Genomic DNA, 27,088 nt, shown 5'->3' with positions numbered 1-27,088 from the left:
GCTGCCGCTCGCCCCGTCCCGGTCCCAGCTTCCGGGTGCAGGAACCGGGGCGCGGCGCGCTTTCTTTGGAGTTTCCCTCGGGCGCTCTCCTCTGCAGACGCCGGTGTTCGTGCCCAGCGTCCCAGCGGGGCGGCTCCTCCCACCCCCTCTGTCCCGCTCTCCTACGGCCCGAAGCCTCAGGGCAGAGTTCAAGTTCAGCCCCGCCTCGTGCTCCCGATTTAGGAAAGGCCAGGGGGGCTGGAGGGCGCGGGTTTACCTAGGGAGGGCGCGGGGTGCCGGAGGAGGTGGCCTCTGATTGGTCGGGGAGGGGGAGTGGAGGCACGGAGTTTCCCACAATGCTCCGGTGCGGTGCAGCCGCGGATGGATGCTGCGGGAAGGGGCTGCCATTTGCCGCCCCTGCCAGCGGCGCGCGGACCTGCTCGCTCTCCCGCAGCGCGGCCGCCGACAGCGCCGTCAGCCGGCCCGGCCTCTGCGGCGGCGCTGCCTCGCCTCCCTCCGCGGCCGCCGGAGCGGTCGCCATGAACCCCAGCTCCTCGGCGGGAGAGGAGAAGGGGGCGACGGGCGGCAGCAGCAGCAGCGGAAGCGGCGCCGGGAGCTGCTGCCTGGGCGCCGAGGGCGGCGAGGACCCGCGGGGCGCGGGGGCCGCTGCCCTGGAGGAGCCCGGGGCGGCCGGCCCGAAGGAGAAGGACGAGGCGCTGGAGGAGAAGCTGAGGAACTTAACTTTCCGGAAGCAGGTCTCTTACAGGTAGGCGCGGGAGCCTGGCGCCGGAGCCAGGTGCCGCCGCGGGGCGTGGGACCCGCTCTTCTCCCGCGGAGGGGCGCTGCCGCGGAGTTGGGCACCTGGCGCGCCCTGGCGCTCGCTCTCTGTCTCTCATCCCCCACCCTCCACCTCTCCCTTCTGGGGATCTGCTCTCTTGTCATCCCATCATTCTGGGCTGGAGGGAAGCGACGTTCCTGGTTTCCCCATGATAGGAGAGAAGGCTGAGTCCCTGAGGTCAGAACAACAAGAAAATGCGCGCGCGTCTGGGGGGGGAGGGCACACAGAGATGCCTGGTTTCCTTGAGAGAAGTCCTCAAAGTTGTCCCTAAGCCGGTGTCATCTTCAGCCGCTCCCCCTACCTTCCAGATTTTGCTGGCACTAACGTGATACTTGACATCACCTGAGGGGCAGGAAAGAACAACTCTATACTGAAGAGAAGTCCTTCTGGAAGTTGGATCTGCCTAGAAATCCCCCATTAAGGACGCGTCCATGTGGATCACGTCTGTAGACACCCAACTGGTTATGGGGTTACACGTACACGTGCTCTCTCCCTCTCTACTACGTGTGCCCAGAAAGACGACTTGGGGAACCCGCTGGCATGCTAGCAGAGAGGCCGGGAATGGGGCCATGCTTGCCCCTGAGGATGGCAGTATTTGTGCGACAAGGACAGTGTGGGATAAGTCGCCACCTTATTGTGATAAAGGAGTACCCCAGACTGTGTCGGGATCCAGAAATGCGAAAGGAGGATTCAGTAGGTTCTCTGCCCAACCCCCTACCCCGCAACTCCGCCAAGCCCCAGGCAGAGTGAAGATATTGGGAACATTTCAGAGATTACCCTTACTGCTTGTTAATTCTGAAAGTCAAGGTGATAAGCCTAGAATTTCAAAGATTTGCACTGAGGGCTGGGAGTATATCTTGAAAAGGGGTCGGTAAAAGCATTCTAGGGACCCTGCTCCTTTTGAGTTAGCAGTCCTTTCCAGAAGCCCACAGAAAGTGTTCAGCCTGCCACACCATGTGCTGTTATGTAAGCAAAAGCAGATGACCCGGGTGTGTGGGTTTGTGAGGGTGTGTGTTGCATTTATGGGCTGTGTGTGTGAGTCACTGGGGTCCCCATGGGCATTGCCTGGTCTGGATGCCCCAGTCACTAGGGCATTTCCCCTGGGTCTAAGTGGCAGCTTCTGACGACTCTGAAAACGGTTTTCCTGGTGCGGACGTTACTCCCAGGTCCCCCGAGTGCATTTTGTTCACTATGCATGGAGGTAGTTTCCCACCAGGCTTGCTCTTTTTGTTACTCCTGTAGATCAGGACCAACTGGATCTTTCTCTTTATATTTTTGGTTTCTAAAATTAGACAGGTGGTGGAGAGGGAGTAGCTCTAGGGAGAGATGCTGGGGCACAGGCAGTTCTGTTTCCTAGTTATGATGGCCTGTCTGGCCCTTAGGGGAACAGGGACTACATCCAGCCTATTTAGGAACTGTCATTTGGAAAGGGGGGGTGTTGATTACGTGAAGCAGCTTGTGGGTCTGGGCTCCTGTGTTACGGGTTTCCAACAGACTCCTCACTCGGTAGGGCTACAGAGGCAGAGTTTGCAAGGGAAGTCATTTCAGCTTGCCTCTTGGTAGCGGTCACTCTGAGCCTCCCTCCTGGGAATGGGTACTGGGCAGGGCCTTGGCTGTCCGGGATGCATGGTCATACATGCGTGTGTAAGTGTGTGCACACATGAACATAGACGTGGACTGAGGCACAGCATTTTTTCTGTGGAGGGATAGAATCCTCTATAGAGAACAGGTCCTACTCTGTGAACATCATTTTCTTTTAAACAAGGCTGTCAGATCTCCAGTTCAGCAATCTGCCTGCATCAGCATCACCTCAGGTGGCTGGTTAAAAGTGCCCGCCACCCCAGACTTCCAAAATCAAACTCTCGGTGACTGGGAATTTTTAACAGGCTCCTCTGGCAATGTGTAAATACACTAATATCTGAGTATTGCTGTCCCCCTCCCCAGGGTTAAACAATTGACCTTTGAACTCATAAACCTTGCCCAGCTTAACAAGACCAGGCAGTCCCAAAGTCAGGGGAAAGACAGTGAAAAGGTAGGTGATTTCATCTGGCACATGTTTGTCCTGGGTAATCTGGAAAGTGCCCCCATTTTCATTATTATGATTGTTTTTAGAGTCATGGCCAGTGGTCTGCCCACTCTCTGATTCCCATCGTGCAGGCCTCAGGGCAGCTGGGTCATGTTATTTCGCTGGTGGGTTAATGAATGGCCTGTGAGGAAGGAGCAGCTTTGGCTGGAGCTGGGCCTTGGCTCCTCAGTGAGGACCACCGCCTCCCTCTGGGCCGCCTGAGGACAGCAGCTGCTGGGAGTTACTGGAGGGGGTGAGGAAGACCTCGCAGAGTGGAGTTGAGTGGAGCCGAAGCAAAAGGGTTCAGGTAGAGTGTGAAGTATGGCTGCTTGTGTAAAGGGGATCATTTAAGGTGGAGAGCAGAAAACTTGCAGGTAGGTCAAAAATATCTTTTGAAGAACAGGGATATTTGTGGAGTGACACTTGACAGGAAAGAAGGGGGCTTTGGGGGAGGGTGTGCGTGTGCGGGTGTGTAGGGGGGTCTCATCTGCTCCTTCTGTTGCTAAGGAACATATAATCTAGGGTTTAAAAATAAATGAGGAGTGGGTGGGCACATGCAGTGACTCCTGTCTTTTTAGGAACCAGAGCCCTTTACAAAAAGCCTTTAAATAACCGTTTCTGGAGGCAGATTATTCATTTTGCTTGACTTTTACTTTGTTAAGCAAAATAAACCCCTTTATATGTACCCCTCGATTTCCCCTCATTATCTTTTCTTTCTTGGCTTTTTTTGGGAACCATTTTTTTTCCCACGAGAATTTTTTCCCTTTATTTCAGAGTCTGCTCCCCTAGAGCAAATAGTCTCTATAGACTGTAAAGCTGAAGGTTTTCAGAAGGCAGTGCAAGTGAGCCGGTACTTTTCCCTTAAAATTACTACTTCCTTTTTCTTTGCAAATTATGGTGCTGCAACTGATCCATATGTGTAGGATTTTTTTAAAACCACTCTAAGAATTCCCATTTAAGTCAGTAATATTAAAAAAAAATCTTTTAGAGACACACAGGGGAGGGGAAGGAGAGAGAACGGATGGTTATCGTCTTCAAGGTACCAGGCACTGTGCTAAGTGCTCTTGTATATTCTGTCTTATTTGCTCTTCATGACAGTCCTCTGCCGCGCTATGATTATTTTCTGTTCTATAGAAAATGAACCTGAGGCTTAGAGCTTGGGTAGGAGGTAGACTTTAAACCCAGATCTGAATCTAAGTGAATTTCTTTTTAGACGCCCAAATGCTTCCTTCAACATTTATTTTTGGTTGGAACTCTCTCCAGGTGTGTGCCTGGCTGTGCCTGTGCGTGTGCCATGTGATACACACACTCTTCTGCAATATACCACCGGGCATTCTGTGTTATATCTTATGTACTTTATTCTTCGGTCTGTGCCCCTTGGGCTATATGATTTTGAGGAACTCCTCTGCTATTTCAGAGATAAAAACGAATATAAGTTCACGATCATCAGAAAATAGATTGGTTTTGCTTCTGAGAACAAAACCACCTACATGACACCTGCCATCTCTATAAAGAGACCTGTCTTCGAGTTTTATCTGCCTTTTAGTAAAAACGACACAAATGTTGTGTAGGTGAACCTAGATCCAGTGGAGAGCTGGCCTGTCTGTGCCTCCTGGAGCCACATGGTAAATGCTGCAGTGTGATTTTGCTTGAAGGAGGCCTGGGCAGTTGCCATTGCTTATGACATGTTGATGTTTGTGTTTCAGTGTTTCTACTTATAAATCAGGATGGCGAGACCAGACCCTCCTTCAAGGGAGTTTTTGGTATGAGATAAAAGTAGCAGCGAGGAGTATTGGGCTTCTTAGATCAGGCAACTGGGTACAAAGGTCTATGTTATTTTTTATAGGTTGATGATAAGAACATGTATTTCCATTTGTGTTTGGTTCTGCAAAGCAAGTTTATGTGATTAGAAGACAGACAGGTAGGATGTTGAAGGCCAAGTAGGCTGGCACAGACAGTGCCCTTCCTTGCATGGAGATCAGTAGTGTACAGGGGAAGTTCTCCTCTGAATATAAGGATGCAGCACCTTCCTCTGTAAATCAGTCTTATTTATTTTATGTTTGATATTGAGACTTTGAGATCAGATTTAAACTTCGGTTCCCACTTAGTGCTTCCTTCCTCAATAATTAATTACGTAGGCCCTGGCTGGGCTACTCAGTTGGGTGGAGCATTGTCCTGCACACCAAAGGGTTGTAGTTTTGACCCCAGTCGGAGCATGTATGGTAGGCAACTGATCCATATTTCACTCTCAAATTGATGTCTGTCTGTCTGTCTGTCTCTCCCTCCCCCCTTCCTCTTCCTCTAAAATCAATAAACATATCCTCTGGTGAGGATTAAAAAATATACATATACATAATTACTTAGGACTTGGCTAAGTGTAGACTTCCTCCGTCAAGATGCGAGCCAGGTAAGATTGCACTGGAATCCCCTGTGCATTATGTCCAGAGAACTTAATCTGCTCTGAAGGACTTTTAGAAGCTTGCTTTTTACACGGACCTATGACAGCATTGGGTCCTGTGGGATCCGGGGATGGAGAAGTGAAGGGAGTTTGCTGGGAGAAATGTGGCCACAGCAGCACTGCTACATAGGGCCAAATTAATTTAGACTAGAGCTCACTTTTTGGAACACTTTCCTTGCTAGTCTGAGAAAATGAGGACTCCTAGTGAGGGCCCAGGCTGGCTGCACCATCCGCGGCCTTCGGGGCTGGCATCTGGGATACACAGGCCCTATCTAGCCCTGCGGTGGCCCTGAAGTGGGCTTAGGCACTCACTCTGTGAGATGGGAAGCATCTGGAAGGACCATTGCTTACGTGCTGGGCTGTGACATTTGCTTTCTCACGTGAGTTTGCATTAGGTAATGCTGATCCTAGTTGTTTCTTGGGAGGCCCTGTCACTGCGGTTTTAGGATGTTAGTTACCACCATTCCAAGACAATGTGCGAGCTTTTCTTACGGTGTGTAACGGACGAGGAAGTTAAGGAGAGAGACAGAATCTAAGCTGTTAGGCTTTTTTCCTTTGAAATTTAATTTGCTTGAAATAACTATAAAAATGGACTAATCTCAAATTGCTTGAATGGGTTGGAGCTCTTTGAACTGTTGAAATTGTTGGAACTGGTTGGAATACTATGCCTGTCACAAGGCATAACAAACCAGCGCAATGCCGAAGAAGATTAAAGAAAGAAAAACATCACGTTATGTCTGTTTGCACGTAGTACTCCCATAATGCATCGCTGGCTTGTTCTCCAGGCAGGCTCATCTTTAGGACTGAGCTCAGAAGTGTCCCCTTTCTGTGACAGGTGGTTGATCCTTCCCTGTGCTCAGATGGTGCCTTCAGACAGCTGTGTTAAGACTGAATTGGGATTTCCTGTTCTGGGAGTTACACTAGAGTTTGAACCTGGCATTTGCTGGTTGGTCTTGGGTGTAACCCCTTGGAGGCTCAGCATATCCGTCTCTAAAATGAGGGAATAGTAATACTTACCTTGGGGGTTTCTTATGCGAGAATTCAGTGAGTTGCTTTAGGTCAAGGACTCAGTGCAGTGCCTTGGGGAGGGTTAACTCTTACAGGTATTACCATCCCTGCTAAGCTGGTAGCTTCTTTGAAGACAGAGATTTCACCTTATCATTCGGATAGCTGAATCCTGTTCTAATTGCTCAGTAGGTGTTGGATAAATATTTATTGAATGAATTGGTCTAATTGTCTTTTTAAAATAAACTACCACTGTGACCCATTCCCTGTCCATCTCAGTTGTGATTTTCCTTTTTTCTTCCTTTTTCTCATTTACACTTTGTGCAACAGCCCAGGACTGGGTCTCTGTCACGGATTCCTGTGTGAGTGCACCAGCCAGCTGGCCAGCTGTCGGAAGCTGGGGAGGGGTGGCAGAAGCTCTTCCTTCACCAGCTATTTGCAGCTTGTCACAGAAAAGGCCTTAATTTGTCTTCTAAGTAGCACTAATTAGCTCTCCAGCTTTCTTTCTGTCCATCTCATCCCTTTCCAAGGGGCATCATTGATTATCTCCTCCGGGAATTTTCTGTTGACTCTTCTTCGTGTGATTAGAACTTGGAGATGCAGGAAGATGGCTGCCCCGCCTCCTGGAGCCTGTCCTGACCGAGGCCTGGCCGGTGCGAGGCGACTCCAGCAGCTCTGCCCAGTAGTCCTTTACTCCACTCACTCTCCTTCCAACTCCTCTGAGAGTTCGGTGGGAAAGTGATTTTAGGAAGAATTCCTTGCTTGACTTATTGGCTCTAGGCCTTTGTTCTGTTTTTGACACAATAACAAAGTCTTAGGAAAAGTGTCAGCTACTTTTTATTCACGTACCATTTAAAGCACCTGGAGACTGGCTGGCATGTTTCCTGACGTCCGTAGTGCTCAAAGAGAGGGCGCATGCGTGCTGCTGTGGGGGGGGGATGGTAGAGAAAATCGGTCATCGGGTGTGTGTGTATTGGCTGAAGGAGAGGCTGAGGTTGGGTAGAGGTGGGAAGAAGGGCCTTTGCAGGTGAATTTTAATGTTCTTTCTTTCCAGCCCTGAGGTTTTGGGAGCCTTTGAAATGGAGCAAATACTGTCCTTTTTTTTTCTTTAAAGATTTCATTCATTTATTTTTTAGAGAGAAGGGAAGGGAGAAAGAGAGGGAGAGAAACATCAGTAAATGGCTGCCTCTCATTCATCTCCCACTGGGGACCTGGCCTGTAACCCAGGCATGTGCCCTGACTGGGAGTCGAACCGGCAACCCCTTAGTTCACAGGCCTGTGCTCAATCCACTGAGCCACACCAGCCAGGCTGTCTTTTAAAGGCAATAACTGTTTGACAGGGACTTTTGTAGTTCTTGTGCCTAACCTTCATGTATTTTGCTCAAGTGGAGTTGCCTTAAGATTTTCAGATTCATAAATAATGCTTTGAGAAGAAACCCATTCTGAGCTCAACTCTAATATTCATGGTCTGGCTTTGGTTGGGTGAGGGGGGAGCATTCAGAGCTTCAAATAGTAACAATTCAACTGCAGTGAAGTGTCATCATTCTCACTCTTCAATCACAGGAGAGACAGAATAGAGTAGTGGTTACGAACCCCGATCCTGGAGCCCTGCTGCCCGGGTTTCATTCGCCACTGCTGCCTGCTGTGTGGCCTGGGGACAGCTGTGTAACCTCTTTCTGCCTCAGTCTCCTCACCTGTAAAATGGTAATTATACACAGTAGTAGCACTCACCAGACAGAACTGGTTGGGGGTTGATACTTACAGTGCTGCCTGTCACAGAGTAAGTGCTATGAGTGTGTGTGTTAGGGTGATGCCATCTGTACTTACGTCCATGTAAGCGGCGGATTTGTTTTACTCTTCAGAACATTGAACATTGGTCAAATGTTGGTAGCCAGTAATAAAATTATTCAGATAATATGAAAATGAGATCTACACTGAAGAAATTTAATTCAGTGGTCATGGCGTTCATTCAGGCACAGAAAATGGACTTGTCTTTACAAACCCTAGGAAAAAGAAGACCGTGTTACTAGAGGAGGCAGACAGGAGAAAGCTGCTTCTGAGTGCGCTGGAAAATGGAGCAGACAGAAGGCCAAGGTCGGTGAAGACAAACCTGGTCAGTGTGTGGAGGAATCAGGGAGCTGCGGCCACACCCCCGGCTGGTCGTCTGGGCGTGGAAGCCAGACCTGGAGGGTTGGGTGACAGGGGTCTCAGAGCTCTGCAGTGTCAGGAATAGATAAGGAGATAAAGACAGAGGTGCTAGAAATAGAGTTGTCACTGGGGACTCCAGGACAAAGGTTATTCCTCTCCTGGACTGGCTGCTGATGTCTGCTTTGTACGGGCAGACAATGGCTGTCCTGGCAATCAGAGAAAAAAGCTTCTCAGGTGCCACCTGTCCTGGATTATTTCAGAAATGGAAGGCTCAGCCTTCTGGGGTATTCTATCAGTTATCTCAACTAGGCCAAACAGCAGATTTTTTTTTTTAAATTTTAGGTGATGATTACCTATTTGTTGAACAAATAAAGCTGGCGTGGAACTATGAAATAAGTATTGAGGAAGGAAATCTATTTTTTGTCTTCAAAAGGCAAAGAAAAATCAGTTTGGTTGCTTTCGAATATCACATACTAGATTTTTCAGGAAGTAGCCGAAAAATAGACTCCTTTGAAAGGTCCGAAGTACACTTTTAAAATGTGTCATTCCTTTTGTCTACGAGAAAGATGTCAAAATGCTATGGAAAAATAAATTTTTGTTAAAAAAACTTGAAAGCAGTTTGTTTAAAGATGGAAAAAAGGCTTTACATAAGTGTATGTGGCAGCGTTTTGGAAAGGGATCCATCCACCGGTTTGAGACAAACTTCTGGAGCGTTCTTCAAACTGAAAGCTCTGTGTTCTCACGTCGCCCTTCTGTACGTGGCCGATTTGAGGCACTGTCTCTCACACAGAGAGCGTCCCGGTAGGGGCTTTTGAGAAAAAGAGTCTGATTTAAAAAGAGTCTCTTGCTTTTAAGTTGGCCCCCTCACAATGCAGAGACTAAGCGGTAGAGCAGAGTTTTGTTCCCCTCCATTTGAAGCTCTGTCCTCAGCCTCTAAAGTTAGACAGGAAGTAGAAAAACCTTGAACCCCAGAAGCTGCAGGGTCCTACCTTCCCTGGCAGAGTGAACTGCCCCCCCCCCGGCCCCCCCCCCCCCCCCCCCGTGGGGCCCTCAGCCTTGCGGCCCACTTTGCCTTTTCTCGCAATGGCCAAGAAGCCACAAATGGCCCTGTTCCCCTTCCCTGTGGCCTCTGATAAACCATCCCCCAGGCGGCAAAGGCAGCTTCTGTAGGTTCTCAGTTTTTATCAAATGTAGCTAAGAGAGGGAAAAATCTTTTCTTGGTTCACATTCAGACTGCAAGTGTTAATTGACTTACCGACTGACTTATGGATGTAAATCATTACGAGTTACCGATTTTGTTACATGTGTACTCTGTGCCTGTGCCAGGAGCTGCTGACAGAACCTTCCATTAAGTGGAGACTCTCATTGTGTGTACAGGCAAGGCCTTTGGGGCTTGGAGTTTAAGCAACTTGCCTGAGGCCACACAACTAGCTAAATGGCAGAGTTGAGACCTGTGTCTCCATTCTCCTTTTGCATTCTTAATGCAGCTTTTCACTCTGGTTCATTTTTCACTCTTTTTCCATTTTATGCATGCGGATAGCCATATTTCCACCCTCCGGTGGCTTATGAGATCAAAATCCCTTGAGAGGAGAGACCCTTGTTTTTCCATCTTAGTGGGCACAGCCAGTCCTAACCCAGGGTGTAGAGAAAGGCTTCAGAAAGCTTGACTGGCTCAGAGAATAAGAATTCTTTTCCTGACCAGGTATAGACTCAGCTCTGTGAATAGCAGGTGCTCCTGGCAATTGGAGGGAGGCCAAGGTTGAGCTTTCCTTGGTGAAACTATATGAATTTTCCATTGCGTGAGATGGTGGAATAAACCCAGTTTCCTGGGGCCAAGATAAGCCTGCTACTGCCCCCTTCAAATTCTGCCTCTAGTACACGACCTTGCGATTTGTTATAATCAGAGTGGAACCTGAAGAGAGGTGGGCGATGGTATACCGGCTTGGGGTCCAATGAAGAAGTTAGGGCCGATTTATGTGTCCTTTATGTGGTTGAAAGGCAAAACAAATACCATTTGCTTTAAAAAATATCCCTAGACGAGTTGAGTCGTTCACTTTTAACTGGAGGGCCTGTTCAGGCTGCAGGTACTTGTAATAGAAGTTTTTCCGTAACAGCGTCCTTCAGAATTCATAAAAATAATTATGTGTGCAGTATGGACACCTAGAAAGTTCCAAAAGATCATTTAAAAAACCTGAGTCACTCTTTCACATTTGAAGAAAGCCTTCAGACTTTCTTAGCAAAATAAATTTCCAGTTCAAAAATAAACGTTAAAGCTATTTAAAGATGAAAACAGAAGCTTTCTATGAGCCAGTGTGAAAGTATAACAAAATCTAAGGGATTTCTTTAAAAGACAAATTTATGGAGATTTCTGAAACTGTTATTACAAACTAAATTTAGGTACTTATAATAAAAATGTGTGTGGTGCTTTTAGGGCTTTACCATTTTTAAGCTGCTTTCACATAATTGATCTAATTTTACCGTCAAAACAATCTTAGGCAACAGGTAGAGCAGGTGTTGTTTTCATAGCCACTGTACAGTTCTGGGAACAGGCTTCTCCACTAACTGACTTTCCCAAAGCCACGAGCCAGGGAGGGGCACTGCCAGGCTTACAGCCTCGTAGTGGTGAGATCAGGAGTCCCAGGCACTTTTACTCCAGGACATCGCCTCCACATTCAGCTCTGTGGAAAGATAATTAGCAGCATTTCCCTTTCATTAATTTCATTTCCTTGACTGTATCTCAGTTGTTAATCACCGTGGGCAGAGTTGGAATCAATCACTGGCCGGCCTACCAAATCCATATTGCATTGACAAGGAGGATGACCTCACTGTCATCTTCATTACTCTTCCCATTCCTAGGTGACAATGTGAAACCACCACTGTGGTGGCGCATAAGGGCGGACACTGCCCCCAAAATGGAATACCTTCTGAAGGGCGGGTCCCTTGTGATACAGGCTTCCCTTGCTAGGTGAATGTTCTGGGAACCCATCTGGATCGGTGTACCAGCTGGTGTTGTTGTGAGAGGCTGCGTTTGGCTTCAGTGAATGTTTTTTTGAAGACTCAACGCATTTTTGCCCATTTCATGATGGGTGATTTATGAGTGCACCTGTCCACACCGTGCCAACTCAGCAGTTTTTGACCAAGAAAACCCAGCATGACCCCGGTGCCCCACCCTCCCTATTCACCCCAAGCGACTATTTTTGTTTGTTTGTTTCCCTGGATAAAAAATGTTCTCAGAGGGAAACATTTTGCCTATGTGGGAGAGGTGAAACAAAAAATGGCAGAAGCACTAAAAGTCCTCAGAATCGATGAGTTCAAAAACTATTTTGAGCAGTGGAAAAAAAGGTCTCAGTAGGTGTATTGCATCAGATGGAGAGTACTTGGAAGGTGACTGAAGTTTAAACATGTAAGAATAAATCCACAATTTTTTATAAATAAATTGTGTTTTTCTGGGTCCCCCCTCATATGTTTACTACTCCTTCTAGTGGGGAAAAAAGAAGGTAAAGTAATATGCAGGCTCTTCCTTTACATTAGTTGCTAAGCAGCAGCCATTTCATTGTAAAGGAGATTCAGTTCAAATAATGACATAGGTATTCCAAGAATAGCATTTCATTTTTACAGCAACTGCATTTCCCGTCTCCTTATAGCGGCTTCTGCGGCTTCATGGTTTTAGGGGAAGAGGTAGGCACCTCAACACATTTGTTAACTTTATGGAGAATAGAGCCGACCACCTAATAACCAAACTCCCGTGTTCTGTGACTATGAGTGAGCAGCAAGCAGGGGCTACCTGCAGTTTGAAGGATGTGGAAGTGTCTCCAGAAGACCGGAACAGGTATGGTTTTGAGGCCATATTTGATATTAACTGATAATGTCTCAATGGAACACTCTGGATAATTTAGAATCCTAAGTGTTTGAAGAATATGGTATCGAGCACATTCTGGACTTGGACTGCGGCCAAGATTTCATCATATTGAGACTTTGTTGGTGACTAAAGGCTCTAAAAAGTGGGGGTAGAAGAAGATTCTGTACAAGGCTAGTCTAAGCCATGGAGTTCAGTGTCGTCTCGAAGAAGGGAATGAGTGTAGCAGAAGACACACTCCCCGTCATGTCATGTCCCCGTAAGTGTGGGTTTAAAAGGGGAGCTGTCCGATTACAAAGCTGTTGGGTGATCTGTTTTGCTGATTGCACTCAGTGGTTTTGAAGGCTGCATGGTGGGTGCGCGGAAGCCCACTGCACTGCCTTTTAAGACGTTTCCACCATCTCTGCTCCAGCTTGCACAAGCTGTGGGAAACTCAGGGTACCCAGACAAATACACGTTCTTCAGAGCACTGCTTCATGGGAGTAGTTAAAGGAGCAAACTTTGTTGTTTTCCAAAGAGCGCATTGTATAACACCTCTCCCCAAGTCCTCCTCCCCAAGCCATTTGAGAGGAAGTACTTCTTTCTGGGACCAGATGGGATGCTTGGAAGCTGGTCTTTAACTTCCAGTAAATTGCCCTCCCATTGACGGCAAAGTACCTCTTCCTGGAACTAAAAGTAATGTTCGGGAGAAATAATACATGGATGAATCCTCAAATGGCGCACGGTTATTCCCACTGTGGCACTGGGTTCATTAGTATAGTGGTTATTAGCATCTCTCCAGCAATTAGTGCTTCTCATGGATTTCGTTGTGTACTTCTTATGATTACTCACTACAGCTCCGGTGAAACAGTCCTGGTGTGACAGGAACCCATTATCTACGTGGGAAATCGAGTCGGGAGGGCTGGGGAAGCGAGGACTGAAAACCCATTGACTTCTGGCCTGAAACTACAGAGGAGCAAGATCCTTCGTGTCCCTCAGGAAACGCTTCTCTGGGACATGCTCAGTGGTATACCTTCAGCATTATTAATAGTAATATTAATAATAAGAGCAGTAACATTTATTGAGGGCTCACTATGTGTGCCAGGAATTGTGCTAAGTGCTTTCCATACGTTATGTCAGTTAATTCTCACAACGACTTCATGAGCTAGCTGCTGTTCCTTCCTACAGTTTTACGGAAGAGGAAAGCGAGGCACAGGAAAATGAAGTAACATCTCAGAGCTACAGGGCCGGCAAGCCGTGAAACCAGGGTCGGAAGGCCGGGAGAACTCCCCGGCCAGTGCACTTAAGCTGGACTCTGTTTTATATGCCAGTCTAAAAATGTATCGGTGTACCCCATTTTCCTTTTGGAAATGAGTTCCGCCCTATGGTGTGCAGTCTTGTGGGGTTGTGCCCCAAAGAGGCCAATGAGGTCTTGGGAAGGCCTTCCTCTGACCCTAACCCGATATATGTTGGAGCATGGGGCCTGAGCATGGATACCTAGGCTCATTTGGACTTGGCCTCTTGAAAGACTGTCCAAGGGAGTGCCCGTTTGTTTATGCCCATTAGCAGTGCCCTGGTAGGACAGTTCCTGCTGACCTGGTTCCGGTCTTTTCCAAGCGTGGATCACCAGCCTTTCTATTGAATTGTGAACCATCATCCACCATCTTCCCAGGAAACATCTTTCTTGTGTAAGTTGGCCAGGGTTGGTTTCTGTTGCTTAGAACAACAACAACAGCAACGAAACAAACCTAACTGATAAAATACCATTGGCAAATGGTCCCCCGGCCTCTACTGGTGGATATCTTCAGTGCCGGGAATTCTTGGCTACCTTAGGGAGGGAGGTAGGTCAGGTCAGGTCTAATTGTCAGAAAGTTTTTGTTAGGGGAAGATGAAAGTGTTTAACGAGTATTTGGCATGAGTTAGGTACTTTGTGCCTCCTTGCTTGTCGGTCTGTTATTTAGTTATCACAAATCCCCCAGTGAGTTATTTTTGTGTTACAGATGAGGGAACTGACTCTCACAGAGGGGAGATCATTTGCTTCCAGTCAAAGAGCTGTTAGTTGATGGAGTCAGGGTTCAGGTTCAATCCCAAGTCTCCCAAAGCCTGCATTTTTCCCCTTCATACCATGCTGCCTATGTGCTGAGTCCGGAACGACTCCTTTATATTTTACTTACCGGTATTACCTTTTTATTTCTGGGGAATATTTTGGGCAACCATCCTCCTTTTTCTATATGATAGGTCTTCAAATATTTGAAGTCAGGTATTTTCTTTAGACTGAACCCTCTCCTCTTTCATTCTTCACTTATCCTGTCTCTAAAGGTGATATGTAATCACCTTCACTTTTCTGGCTGTCCCTAATTTGACAGCCTGCTGGTTTATCCGTGGCCTCCTTCACTTGAATTGAGCACTAAACTAAACATGTTGTCTACCCAGGGCCACCTCTAGCACATACAGCATCTTCATGTGAGTTAGAAACAGGCCCCGGGTCTGGGCAGACAAACTGAGAAAACCCTCCCTTACTTTCGAGTTCTGTCTGCCCCACCACCAGGATCTGGCATGCAGTGGGTGGCTCTCAGTCTTCCTGAATTTCAGTCTTCCTGCCCGTCCTCTGGGTACCTGGGCAGGGCACAAGCTGCACAGGTGTAGGTATGGCTCTGTGGGACTTACTGGGTTGGCCTAGAAGTTCATTTAGTTTTTTCCATACGATGGTTCTAGTAATGCTTAGTTGCATTTAACTTCATTTGAAACAGTTTTGTTAGATTGTGTTGTGACAGCTGTCATACCAGCGTGCATTAACAAAAACTTACCAAAATTGGTGAATTTTTGTGTAGCCATTTTAATATTGAGGATGGAAGAAGACATGCAACATTTCAGCATATTATGCTTTTTTATTTCAAGAAAGGTGAAAACGAAACTGAAACACAAAAGAAGATTTGTGCAGTGTTTGGAGAAGGGGCTGTGACCGATCAAACATGTCAAAAGTGGTTTGCGAAGTTTCTTGCTACTATGGACATTTTGGCCAAATAATTCTTTGCTGTGGGGCCGTCTTATGCATTGGAAGATGTTTAGCAGCACCCCCGGCCTCTACCTGCTAGAAGCCAATAGCGGGAGAGAGCCAACATCCTCAAAATATCTAAATCAATAAAGTTATTGATGAAAATGAAAAAATGTGCTTTTTATTTCTCTGTAAAAAAATGTTACAGAGAAAACAAAATGGACTTTTTTGCACACCCAGGAGTTCCCCTGCTGTGGCCACTGGTTGCCTTGCGTATGTGGATTAGCGCGGGTGCTGGCTAATTGCTGTAAAACTCATTCCAAAGCCAGATTTCCAGGCTGCCAATTCAACAAATTACTGATGACATTTCCAAAGTTCTGCTTAGGTTGCAGCCATTTTACTTGAGATTTGTCATTTTAGCTTGGCTAAATGTTTACTTGGCATGTTTCATATTTATTTCAGACACCAAACTCTTCTAGAATGTTTAAAAGTCCTTCTTCCCCCCTCCCTTCCACCCTCTCTTTCTCCAACCCTTCCTCCCTTCCTCCCTTCTCCCTTCTTTTCCTAAATAGGAAAGGGCACGCTCTTTGTTAATTGCAGTTTACTACCCTCCCCTTGGCCCTTCTGCCGATAGAGAAATACCCGTGGCCACTCTTCTAAACCTGGCTGAATCTATTTGTCTGAGAGGTTTTGGTGAACTTTCTTTTAGTGAGTTGACGAGAGCCAATAACGAAATCAATCTGTACTTTGGCTGTACGAGTATTTGGTGGCCAAGAGGACTGCTTATTTTGTTTAGAGGACAGCATTTTACTGTTTTAGGTACTAAGGCTGTGCTGCCCAGTACAGTAGACACTAGCAAAACGAACTAAATAGATTAAATTTGAAATCCCATCCCTCAGTCGCACTAGCCACACATTAATTACTCGACAGCCTTGTGTGGCTAGCACCCTCCATAATGGACAGCACACGCGTAGAACAGTCTCGTCACCGTGGAAAGTTCTGTTGGAAAGGACTGGTCTGAGGGATTAGTGTTACGACACTAATTTATCAACCCCACAGGAACCTCTAGCCAGTCATCCTTGAATGACAGCCAGCCTTGGATGATACAGCTCTTGGATTAAGAAGTGCAGTTCCCTAAGGAAGAAGTTACACTTTAGAGGTCCAGCTAGGAACGAGACAGCACTGCAGACAGGAAGGGGGGGGAGTCACTCTTGGTGTCCTCTGTCATCTAGCTTGCCGTGTGTTTCTCCCCTCCTCACTACATGGGTGACTGATTTCCATAAGGACCGGGGCGGGAGCCTGCCTTTTCTTGTTGTGGAGTGCACCTTCCCCTACGTTGCCACACGCACAGAGCTCGGTGCAGAAGGGAACATGTTCTGTGGATTTTCGGTAGCCTGGCTGTTTTGTCACCTAGGCTCAGCGGGCGGTGGTTGCTTTTGGAGGTGGAGTGAAGGGTGGGGAAAGAACACTGCCGCTTCACGTCGGCAGATTCCTGAAATGTGGGCAGGGGTGTGGCCCAAGATTCAGGGTATACATGTGGGGTAGGGATGTGTAGCTTCAGGTTGTGTTTGCATTGCAGAAATTGCTGGTTATATTCCCTGTTTTGTTCTTAACAGGAGTTCTCATCATGTTCAATAAGTATTTATTGTAGATTCACCAGGCAGGTGTGGAAGTAAATGCTTGGACTTAAACCTTTAACATGGCTCATGTGGTTCCTAAAGGAAAGACCTTAGGAAGCTCCAAAAAAAACCTTCAAGGACAAAGCCAAGGCCCCAAGAGAATCCTTGTGAGCTTGTGTGGATTCTCTCTGGTGATTTGAACTGCCAGTATTGCACACAAGGGTGTTCTAAAAATAACCCAAGTAATGTGCATCCTTTGCTGAAGGGAGGGAGATAATTTGTGAGGATGATGAGATATGGAAAACGAGAGAAGCTTTAAAAGATGTGAAATGAAATACACGGATCTCGATGGTCTCAGAGGCTCTCCCGTGCGCCGAGTGCTCTCTTTGAAGTCTTGATGTTGAAAATTTGAGAAAAGTACTTAAAAGAAAAAGCATTGCTGGGGAAGTCATTGGTTTTTTTCTCACCTATGATTTTTAACAGGAACAGTTCCCTGGATAAAAAAATCACCTGTTTTGTAAGAATAGTTATGGAATACTCACTTGTTACATGTGCAAAGCATTATTTCAAGCCCTTGGTGAGGAATCCAAAGTTGAATAATAGATGATTTCTACCTTAAAATTGCTTCAATTGCTTATACTTATTGGGGAGACAAATAAGAAAATGTATTGAGTGCCTACTACATGCCCAATAGCATGCTAAGTGCTAGAAAAAGAAGAGAAATAAAAACCTCTGTCATCAAGAATTTATGGTCTAGGGAGGGAGAGAGGCAAAGAATTGACCTGTAACAATCAGAATAATAAATACTTACAAAGAAAGAGGGATGTTCAGGGGACACGGTGGGGGAGCCCAGCAGAAGAGCACCTATGTCAGATGGAAGAGGGGAAGAGATCTTCTGGAGCAGGCGATGGTTGAATGCGCCTTGAAGGAGCAAGAGGAGAGCTAATAGAGATGGCTGGGGGGATTTGTACATGTCACTGATTCAGTGAAGAAAACATGCCCTAAGTTCTAAATGGCAAACTAAAAATAGAATTTCAGAACGCAGCCCTGGCTGGTGTAGCCTAGTGGATTGAGTGTGGGCTGCAAACCGAAGGGTTGCCAGTTCGATTCCCAGTCAGGACACATGCCTGGGTTGCGGGCCAGGTTCCCATAGGGGATGCTCAAGAGGCAACCACACATTGATATTTCTCTCCCTCTCTTTCTCCTTTCCTTCCTCTCTCTCTAAAAATAAATAAATAAAATCTTTTTTTTAAAAAAGAAAGAATTTCAGAACACAGTTCATTTGCCTCTAATCTCTTTTGAGCAGCTCCCAAAATCCATCATCTGAATATTTTGATGGAGTGGAGGGCTTTAAATAGGTTCTACTACCTCGAAATCCATGTGTAAAGGACCTTCACGAGGAGTTCTGTCTACTCTGTACTCTGTACTCTCTGCTCTGTCTACTCTACTCTGTACTTGTTAGACATCAGAAGCTTGAACAAAGCTCAACGGTAGGCACAGAGTGGTGCACATGGGCGTATCTGGGCTGTTGGAGCACAAAAGAGGGCCAGAGAGGTCAGTTCTGTTTGGGAGAAGTTTGTTGGACTTTGAAGGGCTGGTAGGACTTCAACAGGAGGTGACAGGGCACAAGGAGGGCGAGGGTGGAACACAATGCCGGCAGCAGGAATTGCACGAGAAGGGACGTGGTGGGTGGACTGTGAGAAGTATTTGGACAGCAGTGTGAACTGTGGAACAACTTTTCTTTGATCCCAGAGGTACACAGTGGAAGATTAGCCTTGGGGCGATAAGTGAAGTGCCCAATTACAGAAGGTTTTGAATGCGATCAGAAGAATTTGGATTTTGTAGGTAACAGAGGGCTATTGGGGGTTTGGGGCAGAGCGGTGATGCTCTGGACCCAATGTGGAGAAGACCTTGCTTCCCCTGGATCCATTCTCACTTCTTCTTCTGGAGCCTCTGTTATTACTGCAGAAGTGACACCTCCACCCTGCTCTGCCACCCAACTGTACAGAGGGGACAAGAGCTATCCCGTCTTCCCCAGGGCATTAAATGGGTGTGGTGGCTTACAGTCATGTTCTGGTCATGCCTCTAGGAAAATAAGAAGGAGGAAAGAAGACAAGAGAAAGGAGGGCGAATCTCAAATCCATGAGGATTTGCAGAAGACTGAGAACGTGAGATAGCCTCAGAGTCTGAACACACAACTTATTTTTAAGTGAAGTCTGGTACTGGGTGGTTAGGTTTAATGTCATTAGTTAACACCTGAGCTGAAGAACATTGTCCTAAGTTCTAAGCGGGCAACTCCATAGAAAATTTGGGAACATGGCCTGCCTCTGAGCTCAGAACTTTCTGTCTAATCTCTTTGGAGAAACTCCCAAAATATCACACCACTGGAATGTTTTTAATGAAGTGGAAAGTTTTTTCCAGATTCCAATACCTAGAAATCACTGAACAAATTAATGGAAGGACTGTGTGTTTTGAATTTATTAGAAAATAGTAGTTGAGTGGCGTACGCATTGTTCACTGCCGGAGGCCTGTGAAACTGTCTAACACCATTACATATTCATACAGGAGCAGAGGTTGGCTGGGCCAGTTCATAGAAATAGGTAATTTTGCAGTGAGGAAAGATTCGCTTTCGGCTGCAAACTGCACCCTCTTTTCAAGACCCACTGTTCAGTAACAGGCATGCAGCGCTGTGGTGGAAAGTCAGGCTGACCCACTCTGTCCCCGGGTTTTCACTCTGGTTACTGAAGGAGTAGGACGTCGCCTCACTTCTTCCTTGCATTACGTCCGTTGCATTGCAGTACTTGAGAGCAGGCTCACGTCCTCCATTCTAGAAAATCGTCATTTTTCTCGCACCAATGGAAAATAGAGAAAACGAGGGTAGAAGAGAGAGCAGCATTGAGATCCAAGTACTATTAACATGCAGGAAGGAAGAGGATCTTGGCTGAAGGCCGCCCAGAGTGATGAGCAGTCTCGGGCGCACAGGCCCACAGGACCCATCTGATGCGGGGAAAACAGCCTGCGAGCGAATTTCGGCATTAAGATTAGAAAACTCCCTTTATCCACTTTTCAACCAAATCCAATTACTCATAACTCAGAGACGACCAAGCCATGCCATAATTCTAGTCAATATACTAAGCTCTAAGATGCAAGATGACATATTTCTTCCCATGTCACTCAATAAGCCAGTTTTGTTTTAAATGAATAAAATACAACGTGCAATTTTTTCCTGACAGCTTTGATTGAGAAATGTTGACCCCTCACCGCCCTGGGTTGACGGAGGCATAAATAAAATTAGAGAACAAGTCTGTTAACGGGTCACCGTCCACCCGTGTTAGAAGAAGTAGTACTGCCTGCTCCCGAGTGTGTGTGGGAGGTGAGGTGTGCATGTGTGTGTAGGTAGAGTGTGCTCGTCTGTGCGCCACTCTCTCTGACCCCCGTGTTCTCTTCTGAAAGATGAGGTTGCTGACGCCTGCCGCGCAGCAGCGTCTTGAGGTTGAATGGAAGGAGGCATGCGCTTTGTAGATTGGGAAGCCATGCGCAATATCGCCAATAAAATACCACTGCCACGCCAAGTCCTGGGTGTGCTGCCTGCCACGGAGTAACACGCAGACCCTGTGAACTTCTCAGGGCAGTGACCTTTCTTCACGACAGCTCTGAGGCGCATGTTTGCTAATGGTCAGCGTCATTTTGGACATGTGCAAATGCAGGTATATGAGAATTAACCAACATTTTGTTTTAGTTTTTTAATGCTTATTCAACCAAAGTAATGTATAAGCCTAGCTTCATGCACAGTCTGTTGTTAACTGGAACCACAGGGCTTATAATAACATCCAGAAGTTCCCTTCTCTGTTTCTCTCCTGAACTCCTGTTTCCCCAAAGCTGCTGTGATATGTTAGCTCTTCCTTCTGGATTCCACATTTATGTTTATAAATAACATGCCACTAAGTGCTGCTTTGCGATTTTTCTCAACTGTTTCCTATGAGAAGGTGAGGGCTTAGTTTTCTTTTATCCCACCAGCCCATGCCCCTTCGTTTATCCTTCCAATACATCTACTTCACAATTTTATTTAAATTGTTCATAAATGCTAATAATACTGATATCTAAAATTTTATGTATAGCTGAGCCACCCAGTGTGTTATTTGAGACATTTCCTTTCTTGTGTTATTGGCCTCATTAAAAAATTATTATTATTATTATTATTATTTAAATGTTATTTTTCAACTACAGTTTACATTCAATATTATTTTATATTAACTTCAGGTATATAGGACAGCGGCTAGATAATCATATACTTTATAAGGTGGTCCCCTCAGTATTTCCAGTCTATTGATCTCACTTTAAAAATTATTTTTATATGAGCTTATTTCTAATTCTGTTTCTAATTTCTGTTAAACTTTTTAACAGAACCATAAATCTTCTATTACACTTAAATGTGTGAAACATGTATCAGTTTTGTTATTTTTCCTGTAGACAGCCCTCCTCTTCTCCCCATCATCTTACCCCTTCTTTTTTATTAAATATATTGGGGTAACATTGGTTAATAAAATTATTTAGGTTTCAGGTGTACAGTTCTTCTTTTAAAATTTTTAAAAAGATTTTATTTATTATCTTTAGAGGGAGGGGAAGGGAAGGAGAGAGGGAGAGAAACATCAATGTGTGGTTGCCTCTCACTTGACCCCTACTGGGGACCTGGTCTGCAACCCAAGCATGTGCTCTGACTGGGAATCGAACTAGCAACCCTTTGGTTCGCAGGCCCGCACTCAATCCACTAAGCTACATACACCAGCCAGGGCCCAGGTGTACAATTCTATGATACATCATCTGTATATTGTACTGTCAAGTTTCCTTCCATCATCATTTATCCCCTCTTCATCTCGCCCCTCTGGACTGGTTTGTAGCATAGACCTCATTCTTCCTGTTTTTTTGATTTTTCACTGCTATTTCCCACAGTTGAATCTCTTATATTTTTAAAATTTCCTTTAGTTCTTTTTTGGTTTATGCATAGTTCAGTGGTGCACACAAACATTTCAAGAACAACAGTACCACATTTTTAGATGGGTTTTTTTTTTCCCCCAGGAACCTTCATCATATTTTTAGATGACTGACTTGAAAAAGTTTTCTAGGATGTGGGAACATCCTGCAGTAGCTTTCTCAGAAAAGGTGAATAGAAGGGAGATATTCTGAGTCCTTTCATGTCTGAGAATATCTCTTTATCTATTTTCACACATGGTTAAGAGTTTTCCAGGGTATGGAGTTCTAGATTGGAAATGATTTCCACTCAGAATGGTGAAGGCGTTATTACCCTGTTGCTTCTCTGCTTCCAAAGTTGCGGTTGACAAGGTCATTTCCATGCTGATTCTCGACAACTCTGTTTTTTTCTTTCTCTCTGGTTTAGAGATATTTTCTTTTTATATGTACTGTTTACAAATTTCAAAACTGATGTGCGTTAGCATGGTACATATATTCATGGCATTGGGAACTTTTTAGATGTCTTCAATTGAAAATGTTCAGTTCTAAGAAATTTTCTGCTCTTCTAATTTGGGGGTGAGGAGAGAATATCTTCTTCCCTTTCATTTTACCTGTTGCTTTTAAAAATTTTTATATTGTGTAGCTATTGTATCTACTGGAATATTTCTTTAACTTTATTTTCTATTAAAGTTTTCTTCTTATCTGCTGGGGGGGTCATTTTCTTATTTATTTTCCACCCATTTATTGGATTTTTAACTTTTGTGATCCATCTTTTAATTTCTAAAAGGCCTTTCTAGTTTTCTAGTGCTCCTTTTTACAGCACTCCATTTCATGGTTTTAATATCTTTTATTTCTCTGAGGATATTAATGATAATTTTTTGGACATTTTATTCACCCCATGTTAACTTTGTGTCCTCAACATTTTTTTCTCTTTATTTCAGTATCTTCTTTTCATGTTGGAGACTGATGATCAGTCACATTTAAGAGAGAGGCTGCAAAGGCTGAATGGGAGTTCTGTGTGTGCACAAGGCCTGTGACTTGTTAGAACATCAAGCTTCACTAAGGAGTGATTAGTTGGGGACCTGCTTTATTTTATTGGGAAAACCCTAAACATTAATATTTTCTGTTGAGTCCTTCAAGAAGAATGTTCTGCTTTCCTCTGAAGAGGTTTACATCTAACTGTCATTTCTCTGTGGCTGGAATTTTTATTATTCGGTGTGTAGGTTTTCACAGCAGGTCTCTGCTTCTACCAGAAGATCTGGTCCTCAAGCCCACTTGTGGTTGGTGTTTTCTAGGTCCTCTCCAGTTTAGCTTCTTTAGAAACTAGCTCTGCAGTGTGTCGGGAGTAACCACCGGGCTCCTCGGATGGGGATCCAACTAGTCTCCATAAAGGCCTCTTCCTCTTTTCAGCCAGCGGCACCCAGTACCTCCAGCTCTCCAGCTTCCCTAGAGCTCTGCGGTGTGAAGCCACCGCTTGCTTGATTGCTTCTTCCTCCCCCATAAGCGCTTCATTCCCAGTCTCCTCTGTCCTGTCTACATTCACGTGCCTTTACTCAATTCTCTCTCCAGCTTCCAAAAATCTTGTCGTCACTCCCTGTGCTGTCACCTCCCTTTTTTCTTTTTTCTTGTGAAATTATGTCTTTTTATTTCCTGTACTTTCACTTCAGTGGGAGTTTCTGCGGGGAGTTGGGATAAAGGCATGTGTCTAACTCAGCACGGCGAATTGCAAGTTGCTCACTCTGCTCTTCCTCAGTAAGAACAATAGGAAATTAGACAAGGCGGAGTATTTCTTTAGAATTTTTGAACAGACATTAATGTTCTTAATTCATCTTTACTTCTAAAGGACTTCTAAGAGTTTTGTAGGCATTTCCTTTGTCCCGACTCTCTCTAACATGGGAAGGGTGGGTGATTTTACTTCGCTTTTCAGGCATCCGGGTAGAGGAGAGACCTGTTGTGACTTCCCCCTGGCCTTCTGCCACAATCTGGTTGCCTCCATTCAGCTCACCATTTGCCTTGCGACCATCAACTGAAGTTTCAAAATGTCCCTTTGATTTTCAGCACCTCCTGACCTTGAACCACTGGTTTATGCCAGTCACAATGTCCTTCTCTGTCTTCTTCCTGTAGCCTGCGCTCTCCTGGTTTTCTGGGAAGCCCTGAGACCTGTCATTCTCCTAACAGCTCAGATGCCCATCTCCCCAAACACTCAGAGTTCATTTAGCACCAACGAAGTGCTCAATCTGGGATCTCCCAGGGACTGTCACTTGGGAGAGGCTGTTGCTAATGAGGTGCAAATTGGCAGCAGCTCGGGAGGGGTTGCTTTCTCTGGGCTAGGCCCCTGGGGACGGTGGATTGCTAAGACATTTTCACAGGAGGCTGGCTGTGGGCTGGAAAGCCCAATTCCTGGTCAGGGGAGGCCCTTGCACAGTGCCTGGGGGTCTGTCTGTGCTCACACATCCCAATCCCCAGACCTGCTGCCAGCTGGCTAATCTCTTGGCTAGTTTTTCTGGCTGGCTTTCCTTGTAAGTAGGAGAGGTGGAGCTCAGTCATGGGCTTTCCCAAACATTGGAGAGATAGCTGGGAAGACCCACAGCTCGCAGAAACACCGTCCTAGGGGTTGGAGTGCGAGAAGGTTAAGCAGTTGGGGTTTTGGTGGTGGTTCCAGAAGCAACTGCTGGGAGAAGGAAACATACGTATTCCTGCTGTGAGCATCTGCCCGCCAGTCTTGCCCGGAAGACCCTCGTTCACCAAACTGCTCACCTCAGTGCTCTCATCAGCCATCTCCTCTGCTTCTGGAAGGCTCAGCCTCCTCTCAGCCATCTTCACTTGCAGGTGTCCCACCAGAGCTGTGGAAGACCTGTGGGCAAGGGGCTGTGTTCAGAACCAGAGACGCTGGAGAGAAAATGGAGGGAATAGGTGGGTGTGGGAGGGAAGTGCTGAAGTGACTTTGTGTCGCCTGGTCTGTAGGACAGAATGGGACTGGGGCCCCTGGTGTGGAAGCCGTGTGTCCATTTGAGTGATCTTGAGCAGCTCTCTGAAATTCTCTGACGTTAGCACCCTCTACCTTTTCTTCTATTTCTCTTTATCTCATTTCCTCTGACTTTATAAAGACCTCACAGGGTGCCAGCCTACATGCCAAGGTGACAGAAAGCAATGAAATACAGTCCCTGTCTTAGGAACTCCCCTCCCAGTGGAGGGAGTCAGCCATACAAACAACATAGATTTGCCTGAGACGAGAAATGCATTGTGCCAGAGGCAAGAACCAAGTGTCATGGAATGATGGAGGGAGGGGCAATAATCTCTCTGAAAGGGCCCAAGGATGCCGACTGTGGTGGGGACATTCGAACAAGTCGTCGTTCAAGGAACGGATGTATGACTTACCGAGGTCACAGCGCAGTCTTGGAGGTTTGGAGAAGCATGGTGTATTCTAGAAAAGGCAGGTTGCTTGTTGAGCCTAGGGTGCAGGCGTGAGGTGCACTGGTAGGCTGTGGGTCTGGAGATAGACCGGGTCAGATGATGGAGCCTGCAGTGAGTTGGGACCTCCCCTTGTTGGTGATGGGAATCGGGGTGGGCTGCAGAGAATTGTGATGCTTTGCTAAACGAGGAGGCTGGGCTCCATGATCTTTGAGACCCCTTGGAGTCTGAACTTCTTGAGTTCTCTGTGTGGGTACAAAGATGTGGGTCTGGGAACACAGAGTGTTCTCTGGTGTAACGTCTGTGAGTGGGTGTTTACATGTGGGCTGGACTCGATAGCTATATTAGGCAGGGCTTGGGGCGCTGGGTTCTGGGTTAAGCTGGAGTCTAAGTCTCCAAGTCTCATTTCAGCCTTTGATCGTGACGTTGACCCTGACTGAAAGCACTTGACCTGTCTGCTTCAGGATTGCCACTTGTCAAATGGAAAATTTCACTTCTGTGCACCTGGGAGGTTTTTTTCTTTTTGACAAGTTTTATTTGATAATAACTTTGCTATGTGGTTTAGGGCGTTTGAGGGAAGAAAAGTTATTTCCAAGTTCCGTGTCATTTCTCATTGTGTTATTAGCTATCAATGAACATGGACATAAAAGTGATCCGTGCGTGAATTTTGTGTAATACACTTGTGCTGAGTTTTTCCTGAGCTTTGATTCCTATTTGGAGTAGGAATCTGGTGGGAGTAGGGGTAGGACAGTGGGAATATACACAAAAAAACCCAGTGCTGCAGGAACTAATTTAGTGAGCTGTGCAAATGCACACAGCTTCAGCCAAATGTTCCAGCTGGGTCGCTCTAGGAATGCACTTGTGCGGCTGACGACACATTCCTGGACTCCCGAGTGTTAGTTCATGCTTGTTGAACTTTCAACCCCAGGGGAGCATGCTTTCTGGAACCACATGATGAACACATTGGCCCAACTCCAGAGCAGTTCCTGATCTTCGAGTTGCCTATTGGCTTTTGATTTGGGTGCAGTTTTTCAATTTTGTCTTGAGAATCCTTAGCTCACTGTCCTGCCCATCTTCTCAAAATGTTCTCCAGTAGCTCATCTTTGTAACCAAAGGGAGAATTGATTTCTGGGTGGCTTGATTCGCATGCTTTGAGACAATGCCAGTGACGGTCTGACAGGCAAATATGGGTGAAGCCAAGAAGGAGCTTTGAAATAATGGCAGCTTGGTTAGGGTGGGCATGGCCGCCGGTTGTGGATGACTGATAATGCGTGCTCACTCCCTGACACCGTCCCTGCTGCCGGGAGAGGCCTGGACACACATGTACAGGGATGCAGCCTAGTGGAAGTGATAGCTCAGACTGGGCGTGAAGGACATCAGGAGGTACCTTGTAGCGCTGGCCTCAGTCAGACACCCAGCTTGGGTCCCCTGCGTTCTCGGGGCTCTTTGCATTGAACTAACCCGCCCGATACATCTGCAGGTCGGTTCTCCTGTAGGAGGGATGGGCAGTGTGAACCACTAACATCCTCACATCTGGTCTGTGAGGCCTTTATTGATCGATCACTAGTGAAATTATGACTGTGGTCTGTGGCTGCAGAGCTGCACGGGGGGTGGGGGTGTCACAATTTAACAGCCTCCAGTACTGATGTTGTTCTATGCAAATGAGTACAGTACTCAGTGGAAAGTGTTTTTTCTAGAACCTGAACTCTAAGAGCACTATTATTTCTCCTATGTCACATGTCATGTTTAGTATTATATGAAAGGTAT

General features: G+C 46.2%; 1 protein-coding gene across 1 annotated transcript in view; it reads left to right on the top strand.

Moving 5' to 3' along the window:
• Positions 1-360: 360 nt before the first annotated feature.
• DGKI (diacylglycerol kinase iota) overlaps positions 361-27,088 on the top strand; it is a 393,695-nt gene continuing 366,967 nt past the window's right edge. The window contains 2 exon segments of the mRNA XM_053927331.2: positions 361-435; positions 438-745. Coding sequence (XP_053783306.1) covers positions 361-435; positions 438-745 — 383 coding nt within the window.

Source organism: Desmodus rotundus, chromosome 6, assembly GCF_022682495.2.
Source record: "Desmodus rotundus isolate HL8 chromosome 6, HLdesRot8A.1, whole genome shotgun sequence".
Lineage (NCBI taxonomy): Eukaryota > Metazoa > Chordata > Mammalia > Chiroptera > Phyllostomidae > Desmodus > Desmodus rotundus.
Note: the sequence above shows the minus strand (reverse complement) of the source record. Positions and strands in the feature narration are given on the sequence as shown.